Source organism: Lycium barbarum, chromosome 3, assembly GCF_019175385.1.
Source record: "Lycium barbarum isolate Lr01 chromosome 3, ASM1917538v2, whole genome shotgun sequence".
Taxonomy (NCBI): Eukaryota; Viridiplantae; Streptophyta; class Magnoliopsida; order Solanales; family Solanaceae; genus Lycium; species Lycium barbarum.
Genome location: NC_083339.1, coordinates 143,477,872 through 143,488,541, shown reverse-complemented (window position 1 = coordinate 143,488,541; position 10,670 = coordinate 143,477,872). Strand labels below are relative to the sequence as shown.

General features: G+C 37.1%; 2 protein-coding genes across 3 annotated transcripts; both read left to right on the top strand.

Annotated features, from left to right (window-relative positions):
- The first annotated feature begins 200 nt into the window (after positions 1-200).
- LOC132634332 (protein MOTHER of FT and TFL1) lies at positions 201-2,490 on the top strand. The gene is made up of 4 exons (XM_060350596.1): positions 201-495; positions 717-778; positions 903-943; positions 2,014-2,490. The coding sequence occupies exons 1-4, from the start codon at positions 301-303 to the stop codon at positions 2,235-2,237; spliced, it is 522 nt and encodes a 173-aa protein (XP_060206579.1). The 5' UTR covers positions 201-300; the 3' UTR covers positions 2,238-2,490.
- Positions 2,491-3,798: 1,308 nt separating this feature from the next.
- LOC132633242 (actin-interacting protein 1-2) lies at positions 3,799-9,840 on the top strand. 2 transcript variants are annotated; one of them, XR_009579611.1, is made up of 7 exons: positions 3,799-4,318; positions 6,032-6,193; positions 6,880-7,066; positions 7,415-7,837; positions 8,456-8,863; positions 8,950-9,430; positions 9,657-9,840. XR_009579611.1 is itself a non-coding variant. In XM_060349519.1 (6 exons), the coding sequence occupies exons 1-6, from the start codon at positions 3,843-3,845 to the stop codon at positions 9,205-9,207; spliced, it is 1,914 nt and encodes a 637-aa protein (XP_060205502.1). In that variant the 5' UTR covers positions 3,799-3,842; the 3' UTR covers positions 9,208-9,840. The 2 variants fall into 2 exon arrangements, 1 of the variants encoding a protein (XP_060205502.1); XM_060349519.1 differs by having other exon boundaries at positions 8,950-9,840.
- The last annotated feature ends 830 nt before the right edge of the window (positions 9,841-10,670 follow it).

Below are 10,670 nucleotides of genomic sequence, written 5' to 3'. Positions count from 1 at the left end.
CTTTTCTTCTGTAACGGATGGCAGAATTTTCTCCTAGAAACAACGCGTGTCGACACTTTATAAGAAATTCTTAGGATTTTAGTTAATCAATCGCCACGTGTTGCCTTGTTTCTCTATTGCCCTGTGCATGTTCAGAACGTAGGTGAGCAAAATCATTTACGATTTTATTCTCCGACTGCTATTTAAACCCCATTGCCTTCTAATAACTGTTATCCATATTTAGTTACCTAAAAGAAAAAGAAAAAACTGTTATCAATATTTGATTTTCTCCCAACAAATTGACATATTTCCCTCTAGCTAATGGCTGCAAAAGTTGATCCGTTGGTGGTTGGACGAGTAATTGGTGATGTAGTGGACATGTTCGTGCCTAGTGTCACTATGTCTGTCCACTTTGGTACCAAACATGTTACAAATGGCTGCGATATCAAACCCTCTATTGCCACTGAACCTCCAAAAATCACCTTGGGTGGCCAGGCTACTGACTTTTACGCTCTGGTTTGTTCTTTCCTTTTTTTTTTTTTTTTTTTCTTCCTCTTCTTTGTCAGACATATTATTGCAGCTTGTTACATGTTAACGCGCTGATTAAGCTTTATTCACCGGGGTTAAGTGAGACTAATTACTTCAAAAATAAATTAAATAACTTGCCACAACAAACTATATACTAAAAGTGTGAAAAAGAATTATTTGTCATGCATGCGTGGTGATTGATGGTGTAGGTCATGACGGACCCGGATGCTCCCAGTCCAAGTGAACCAACTATGAGAGAGTTGGTGCATTGGTCAGTATTTTTTCTTAGCAAAAACATCTGATCGCCCATTTTTTTAAATGTACTTTTGCTGAATATTTTTCTTTGTATTTTTACCTCTCACGTACGTACACGTTTAATTTCTCCTTTGCTTCAGGATTGTGACAGACATACCTGGGCGCGGCAACGTTGCTCGAGGTAAATGTCTTTAATCATGGAATATTTCACAAGCACATCGAAAGTTTCGGGTGGTTTAAATCTCATGCAAACATGAATCATTCAAAGTAACTTAATTTGTAAATTAAAAGCCAAATAATGCAATCCCAGGCAATAAGCGAAGACGAATTTTGGCGCATATGTGTTCTACGTAAATATCTTTTTTTCAGCTTCTAATTTTCCCCTCTCGTTAGTAGTATATCAGTAAGAATAAGGAAGCTATCTAAGTAAAAGATGAAGCTATTGCACTCACAATACGCAGGTGGTGTAAGTGATCACATGGTTGTTTAAGCACAATTTCACCCAATTGATCAGCAGTCTTTCAGGAATCGGTTTTCCCTTTCTGAATTTACGAATAAAATTCTGTTCCTTTACATAAAAGACGAGATCAAGAAGAGAACTCTCCTAAATATGAAAAGAGTAAATATCTAAAGACCAAGTTTCGTCTTGTTCTTTTTGTCTGAATTCTCATATAAGTACGTGCGAGACCAGGAAGTACAGCTAGGTGTAAGCTGGAGTTAGCCTAGTAAGCATTTTTCCTGCCACTTGTCCACTCCACATCTCACTTCACATTTTACTGCAGGTAATGAAACATATTAGGACCCGAATTACCATGGATGATTTAAAACATTAATGTTACGGAAAAAAGGCCAACTATGGCCATTAACCATGCGAAATTTGACAGACATGTCCATCGTTAATATTTTAGCACAAATATGTCTTTACTCTCTGAATGGATCCAAATTTAACAGCACCAATCAATTAACCCAGTGGCGGAAGTAGAATTTTTGACAAGGGAGTTCAAAAGTTAAAAAAAGGATTGTTAGTGAGATTCAAACTTGCGTGCTCTACGTAAATTAAAATGTTTTTACCTGAACTAAGCTTTTGATTGATGTTAAGGGGGTTCAACATTCAATATAAACACATAAAATAAGATTTTAACCCTTATATATATAAATAGCGTAATTTTTCCGATGAAGGCGGTTGGGATAACCCAGGCTCCATGTGAACTAATTAACCTAATTAGATATGCCTTTGTTGATTAATTGCAGGGAAGGAGATCCTGGGGTATGTTGGGCCACGTCCACCGGTGGGGATCCACAGGTACATACTGGTTCTGTTCCAACAGAAAGCGCCAATGCCAGGAATGTTGCAGCCGCCAGTAGTTCGGTCTCATTTCTGCACTCGCTTGTTCGCACAACAGCTTGATCTCGGCGCTCCCGTCGCTACTGTTTACTTCAATGCCCATAAGGAACCGGCGAATCGTAAGCGCTAAGAAGTAACGACTATGGACAATCTAGGAGGCATATATATCATGTGTGGATGTCGTTAATTAATGCTATCAGTGGATTTTACCTACTTTGTTGTCCGTGTAATTTGGTGTTTATTTGTATGTTCTGGCACTTATTATTAGCCAACTCTTAGTCTGAAACGCGAAGTATATCTTCCGTATATTAATTTATGTTTGCTAGCTGGTGATCTATGTATTATACTTATTACTACTTATATGGATCTGGCTTCTTTTTGAACTTCCCCTGTTGTGAATTGTAGAATATTTACACTATCATTCACTTACTGTCGCATCACTTAAATAATACTAATAACAAGCAACAATTCATAAAAAGTAGAATTAGTAACTTAAAAATGTATACATTACTGTATATAATCCATTTAATTACTTTATTTATCAGTACTATATAGAAGTTACATCCTACTTTTATTTTGGAGTACATAAACCAAACTCCACGGCAAATCCATCTATCTCGTTTTTCCAAAGGAACGTAATCAATATAAACGAAGAAATGTTGTAAACTTGGGTTCTCATAATCTTTGATAAACAAGTAACTACGTCAAATATAGTATTGATGCACATACACTATCTGAAATACTCTATTTTTTCTAGTAATCGTCACAGAAGTACATATTGGGACCTAGCTCATCGTGCTTTATTTCAAATCTTCAAATAATAAAATCTTTGCAAATAAACGGACTCCCCAAACAAAAAGAAAGGCCAAAAATTGCTCATAGGCCGTTTACATTGCACCCAACGGACTTGCCAATTCCCAAGAAATTCCACATTTTAGACCGCACCAAAATGACCCCATGCATTATGTGGGCTTACTTCTAGTGGGTAGTCGCCCACAAATGTTTCCATGGCGTATGCTAACTGGGCTTTTAAGGCAGTCGTTGGCATACTCCAGTAGTCCAGTTGGGAGGTCAAAAAATGAAGACCACTTCTTTTCAAAATTTCCTGCCAGAGTTTCGCATGTAATACTCTTCTAGTACAAATATAAAAAACAATGTAGTATAGTTTTACATAGTTCGATGTATATTAATAGATGTATATTAATAGTAGTAACCCTCTATTTTGCAAATTCAACTTAGACTTTGATATGTAAATTATTTCTGGTTTTTCAATTACAAACTTTAATAGAAGAAAACACTAAAATGATAGCGACACATACAAACTTTAGTCTTTATAAAGTTAACATCAAGCTCTCTCTGAAGCTGATTTTTATGTTATGTTATGTTCAATGTTCTCTGTAATAATAAAAATATATATCCGGACAAATAACAATGTTATAAAGAAGCTTAACTTGTTTTAGTTTCGTTGCGCATTGGTTTTGGCATATTGCGACATTGATCTAGAAATCTTTTTTGAAATAGTTACACCACGTTTAATTAAAATGCGACAATTTAATTTCGCTGAATGTCCATTCACCTTCTCTCTTTGACTATTTACAGGCTCCAAAAAGGGGAGAAAGAGTAAAAACTGAAGCAAATAATTTTGCCCAAAAAAGAAAAGAAGGCATCTAATAAAAAGAGAACACGTGTGATTCAGGAAGAACGTGCTGGCACGGTCAGATAATAATGGAAAAAGATGGAGACCAAAAATGAGTTTCCAAATCAGTTTCACCTGATCTCCCATCATTTTCACCTTTTCCATAAACACAAATCTCCCTTAATGGCTGAACTGAAAGAAACCTACGCTTGTATCCCTTCAACAGAACGTGGTCGCGGTATTCTCATTTCAGGTGACCCGAAATCCAATTCCATCCTATACACTAACGGTCGATCCGTTATTATCCGTTATCTGGATCGCCCGCTACAAGTTGCTGTTTACGGTGAACATGCTTATCAAGCTACCGTTGCACGTTACTCTCCTAACGGTGAATGGATCGCTTCTGCTGACGTGTCGGGTACGGTTCGGATCTGGGGGACGCATAATGATTTTGTTCTTAAGAAAGAGTTTCGGGTATTGTCGGGTCGGATCGATGATCTTCAATGGTCACCTGATGGAATGCGTATTGTTGCTTCTGGTGATGGAAAAGGCAAATCACTTGTTCGTGCTTTCATGTTAGTTTCCTATTTTGTTTCTTCTTGTTGCTTTTTATTTTAGCAATAAATTTCGGTCTGTTTTGCTAAATTTGTATACTGTTAGGGGTCGTTTGGTAGCTGGTTAGAGCTGCGCAGGTATTAGTTATGAGGAAATCTGTGTACTCCATTATTTTATGCAGGAATTAATTATGCACGTTTAGTTATTCCATCTTCTATCCTGCATAAAATAATAGAGTACATAGATTCCGTCTTAACTTATACATGCATTATTTATACGGATTGAGTACGGATTTTCTATTTCGAATTGACTTAACTTTTCTTTTAAACAAGCAAGGTAAATGTCTAACATTGATTTGATGCTAATTGCTATATATTCTAGGTGGATTTGGATCAGAAATGTGATCTCCCCGTACCCATTTGACGTATATGTAGCATGTTCTATGTCTAAACATTTTGCTTCCATCCTTCTAAACCAAGAAATATAAGGTGCTTGAAATTTTTGATCAGTAATGTCATCATGAAGGGGAGGGAGCGTTGGAGCAACGTTAAAGTTGTCTTCATTTTGAACTGTAGGTCATAGGTTTGAGTTGTGGGATCAATCACTGATGCTTGCGTGTGGGATGCCTACATTTCACCCCTTGGGGTGCGGCCCTGCCCCGGACCCTGCTTGAAAGCTGGGTGCTTCGTGCACTGGTTGCCCTTTTAATGTCCTCAAGGATAAATATGTGGTTCGAAGAAATCACCTTCTTCCTAATTGATGGAATTTAGTTGGCATCTTTAGATGGACAGAAATTTCTATCAATTTGACTTCAGATCTCTCGGAGAACAGTTGACACACTTCCAGATTCTCTTTTTTATTTTAGATAAGTTAGTTCATTTCCATTCTTAACCTAATGCTTTCTCAAAACTTGTTGAACTTCCTCATGGGAAAGCTGAACTAGGAACACTAAATAATAAACAGAATCCTTACCTTTCCAGACTGTTAAATAATAGGAAGCCATCAGGACTCATTTGTTCAATCTGAGTAATTTATTTTACTGAAAGCACTGCTCCAAAAGAAAATTACTTTACTGATAGTTGTCTATAATATTACCAATGGCCTGACTTTTGACCCTGAAGCTCTTATATGTAATTTTATTAAAGCAACCTTAAGTTTGTGAAAAGCTATCTCCTTACCGTAGCATTAGATGCTGTTGACTAGCATGGAGAGCTAAGAGAAGAAAGTCTGAAAGGGCTACTATATTGAGCTTCCTTATCCTAACGAGGGCTTTCGTATTTGTGATTATCCGATATACTTGAAAATAATAGCTGGAAGATGTGGAAAATCACAAAGATTTCACACCAAGCTCGTATATTTTTAATTTAAATGTTTCGTGGATTAAAATTTTGCCATTTGATTGAGAAGGTCAAACACCATGACACAGATTAAATGAGAATCTTATGTCATTGTATTTGCTAATATCTTTCTCTGCAGCATTTATGACCACGTCGGAAGTTTGAGGCAGGTAGATAGGGCATGATGTGAAGTTGAAAATGAAGAAATAACTATATGCAAAACTAATAATGCTTAGCTAACTTCACGGATAAGGAATTTCTACATGTGCTTCTTCTTTTCATTCTAGTCTAGAACGCATTTGAGCCATTTTCTAAGTGCCCCTATTTGTATTTCATGTCCTAAGATTGCTATCTGTGTATATCCAATATCCTTGTCTGATGAACTATCTTGGGCAGGTGGGACTCGGGAACAAATGTGGGTGAATTTGATGGCCATTCAAGGAGAGTTTTGAGTTGTGCATTTAAGCCCACAAGACCATTTCGCATAGCCACGTGCGGAGAAGACTTTTTGGTGAACTTTTATGAAGGACCCCCATTTAAATTCAAGCTGTCTCACAGGTTCCTTATCCTTTCTGTTATGTCGAATCAGAACAAGTGTCTCCTATTTTCATTTTAGTATCAATATCAATACATGGTTTTTTTTATCTCCAAATTGTTTATCCAAAGCGAGCTGAGAGAAAAAAATTGTTGATGAATGAAGAGTAGTCAGTAAATACAGTAACCTGGAGAGAGAAGATTGACAATATTTTTCTCCAAATTGTTTGTCCAAAGCGAGCAGAGAGAAAAAAAATTGTTGATGAATGAAGAGTAGTCAGTAAAAACAGTAACCTGGAGAGAGAAGATTGACAATGTCGAGAACATTAGGACCTGTCTTTCTCTGAAAGTAAAGCACTTTTCAATGCTATGATGAGGACCTCTGAGGGTTCATTTTGGTATGCATGAGAAAACCATTCTTGTAGTTGAGATTACTAGAGCTTGCATCATGCATGTACCATATACACCCTTTTTTATCCACCTTTTACAGTACCTGTTGCAATGTGGGTTTCGTCCCTTCTGGGATTAAGGCCGATGCTTAGCATTTCCAAAGGAAAACAATAGTTACAGTTGCAGTCCGAGTTCAGCGACTTTTGAATGTTCTTAGAACAACCCATCTGGCCATTTAATATAACATGAGTATGATTGCATCATAGATAGCACGTTCGGAATGGTTGTGATTGAAGTGTCATTTTCCCGTGGACCTGCAGGGGGCATTCAAATTTTGTTAATTGTTTGAGGTTCTCTCCAGACGGAAGCAAACTTATCAGTGTAAGCTCTGACAAGAAGGGCATTATCTATGATGCCAAAACTGGAGATATAATTGGAGAGCTGTCATCTGAGGATGGTCATCAAGGAAGTATATATGCCGTTAGTTGGAGTCCTGATAGTAAACAGGTGATTTTGGATCTCCATGCTAGTTCATTTTTATTTATTTTCCCTGTTAATCTGGCTTTCAGTGTTTAGTAACTTAGTCTCTTGAGAGTGCGAAAGCCACTTGAATATGCCAATAAACACTGAAGTTATTGGCAAGGAGTATGCCATATTACACTAATTTCATGGCTGGCTTTCTCAGGCCGAAAATTCATTATACTGTTCTCATAAAACCAGGAATATTTTTCATCAAAATTGCTAAAATTGGATGAACATTAAAAACTGTAGCTTGTTAGTCTACTACCATTATGCACTGTCAATCTTTCCTGTTCCGAGTATTCCTACATTGTCTGAATGATTTATTAATTTCAGGTGCTCACAGTCTCTGCTGACAAGTCAGCAAAAGTATGGGACATATCTGATGATGGAAAAGGGAAAGTGAAGAAAACACTGGCTTCTCCTGGTTCAGGTGGAGTTGAGGACATGCTAGTTGGCTGTCTCTGGCAAAATGACCATCTTGTTACTGTTTCTCTTGGCGGAACTATTTCCATATTCTCAGCTAGTGATCTGGAAAAATCTCCCGTGTCATTTTCTGGACACATGAAAAATGTTAATTCCTTAGCTGTCCTCAGACGTGACCCGAAAATCATACTGTCTAGCAGTTATGATGGTTTGATTGTTAAATGGATTCAAGGCATTGGATATAGCGGAAAATTAGAGAGAAAGGTGAATTCTCAAATCAAATGCTTTGCAGTTGTGGACGAAGAAATTGTGTCATGTGCATTTGACAATAAGGTGAGTTGTGAGAACTCCTTTTTCATTTCTCACATAATGAGTTGTGAAATTTACTTTTTTGTGAATAGAAAAAGGCTTCTCACAGATCTGGCTAGTGTCTATGGTTCCATCTTATACTGTTTGAACTTATTTTTAACAGGAAGTACTTGGTCAAGGCTTTATTATTTTAAGCCAGCTTTAAAATTTAAACCGAGGAGTTCCCCTTGATATTTCTGAGAATAAAGAAAGTATCTTCTAAGATCAGCTATTATCAATTTACAAGCATGGGAGTTATTTCTCCGTGCCTGTCTAACATATTGATGTCTTTACACTTAATTTTTGAAAGATCTAACAGAAGAACTATTTCACCATTTATTGCACCAATTTTACCAGTAATATGATTAGTTGATAATCTCATTTATAGTTATTCTCTAGTAGATACCAATAATGTGGCATTTCTAAGAACTTCACCTGTTTTATGTGTGATACTTTGGGTTCTAAGTCTTCCTGCTTTTCTATGTTCCTTCTCGTTCCTTTGGTTAAAAGGATGATGCTCAGACAATTTTGTCTAATCATACAAAAGTGGAGCCTTATAACTGTTGGCTATAATGCATTTTTTTGCTTCTTGATCGGACTTAGATCTGGAGAGTATCTCTGCTTGGAGATCAATGCGGAGATGCAAATTCTATAGATGTCGGCAACCAACCTAAGGACTTAAGCCTTGCCCTTAATTCTCCTGAAGTGACTTTAGTTTCTTTTGAAACTGGAATCATTCTTCTCCGTGGTACAAAAGTGCTGTCAACCATAAACCTCGGATTTACTGTGACAGCATCTGCTATTTCACCTGATGGAACTGAAGCTATAGTGGGTGGTCAGGATGGTAAACTGCATTTGTATTCGATCACGGGTGATACTCTCAGTGAAGAGGTTGTCCTTGAAAAACACAGGGGAGCTATTACTGTCATTCAGTACTCTCCAGATGTTTCCATGATTGCATCAGCAGATGCGAATCGAGAAGCTGTCGTCTGGGATCGTGCATCTCGTGAGGTAATAATCATCATTTTTACTTGTGTAGTCAACTTATTTGATATATCATACATTCTGTAACTAATAAAAAAAATTATGTTTTAAAGGTGAAGCTTAAGAATATGTTATACCATACTGCCCGAATAAATTGCTTGGCTTGGTCACCTGATAACACCATGGTAGCTACTGGATCCCTAGACACGTGTGTTATCATATATGACATCAGCAAGCCAGCGTCGAACCGAATCACGATTAAAGGAGCTCATTTGGGTGGAGTATATGGAATAGCTTTTACTGATGAACACAGTATAGTGAGTTCTGGCGAGGATGCTTGTGTTCGTGTATGGGGAATCACTCCACAGTAATTGAGATGTCGTGAGTAGACAGGTGTTGATTTTAAGCAATTGAGTTGTTCATATTTGCACATTAGGTTATTGTGAGTCGACTGGAAATGCAGTTTGAGCATTGAAATGTTGGTTGCCCTCAACTGCGGACAGCTCTATGAATGGTGCCACTAGTTTTAATCATGGAAATAAGGAGCCACCAAGTTAAGAGTTTTTCCGACGGAATCATCATATATCCAAAAAGGTACTCTTATTTTCTCAAGATGAAAAAAAAGTCAAATAGTTCAAGTTGGATTGATGTCAACCATGGAAAGCATCACATTATGTGGAGTTGTGATTCTAGTTTTGTCCTGGTGCATCACAAGACCCTTGGCAGCAATTATGATTAAATTATTTTGTTTCTGATTTTGCTTCTTACATTTGTATGTATGCATGCATTGATTTTATATAATTTGTCATTCCAATTATAGGTTTTCGGTTAAAGTTCCAAGCTTCAGTGTTACGATGATGCAAGTGTGATCCTTATTGCTCAGGATTTTCGGTAGGGATTTGCAGTTTTTTGGTCTTATTTGTAAGTTGTGACGTCTTTTCGGTTATGTTGCCCTTTGATTATGCTACTTTTTTCACGAGAAGCGACCATCTTTACCTCTGCCACCGCTCTATTTTTTGAAGGGATTATGAGTTGCATCCCAAGTCATTATTTAGCTCCTGTTTTTCCTTGCATATGCTCTCCCAAAATCTTAATTATTATCTTATTAAAGCAGGAAGTAAGTTTTTTTTCTTTAACAAACTGTTCAAATATTATTATCTTAAAGACTGGTGTTCCCAATCTATACAACAATTTCTGAATATAAAAAATTGGCCAAAAATTTATAAGTTCAGAAGGTGTCAGAAATCAAATTTAGTAGCCCAAGATGGTGAGGTCAAGTGTTTTGACGATATTAGGCTAAAAATGTCGACATGCACCCTTCACAAATTGCACGCTGGGGTTGTGAAGATAGACCAGAGTAATGAAAAGGCCTGTTTTTCAGCAGGCGTGCGTAGAAATGGGTCCAAGCAGACTCCTTTCTGTTCTTTAATGGACCTAATGGAAATCTAGGACCATCCTCGGTAAAAAAAAAAACATGTCAATTTGCTTCTATTTTTGCCAATGGACTGACTAGTGAAGTAATCTCTCGTACATTACTGTAAATTGGATATTCAAAACTATCCCACCACATTCTATGTGAGATATATAGTCATCACTTACATCACACCTCCTTGGAGTACGGTCCTTCCATAAACTCTACGTAAACGCGAAATGCTTTGTGCACCGGGCTGTTTTTTTTCACTTATAGCACTCCCAAACATTTAATAGGGGCTTGCATCTCCATGTTACATATGATGCATGGTCAGCAGAATGTGAAGTGCAACTCTTAATGGCATCTGCTTGCAGCATAATCTTAAATTTGCATCAATTAATTGATTTATTTTTTCTGAAGTTT

Excerpts from the sequence above, each read along its gene's own strand:
- LOC132634332 (XM_060350596.1), top strand. The coding sequence starts at position 301 with ATGGCTGCAAAAGTTGATCCGTTGGTGGTTGGACGAGTAATTGGTGAT. Across the intron at positions 496-716 it reads CTACTGACTTTTACGCTCTG|GTCATGACGGACCCGGATGC; the intron begins GTTTGTTCTTTC and ends TTGATGGTGTAG. Across the intron at positions 779-902 it reads ATGAGAGAGTTGGTGCATTG|GATTGTGACAGACATACCTG; the intron begins GTCAGTATTTTT and ends CCTTTGCTTCAG.
- LOC132633242 (XM_060349519.1), top strand. The coding sequence starts at position 3,843 with ATGGAGACCAAAAATGAGTTTCCAAATCAGTTTCACCTGATCTCCCAT. Across the intron at positions 6,194-6,879 it reads AAATTCAAGCTGTCTCACAG|GGGGCATTCAAATTTTGTTA; the intron begins GTTCCTTATCCT and ends GTGGACCTGCAG. Across the intron at positions 8,864-8,949 it reads GGGATCGTGCATCTCGTGAG|GTGAAGCTTAAGAATATGTT; the intron begins GTAATAATCATC and ends TATGTTTTAAAG.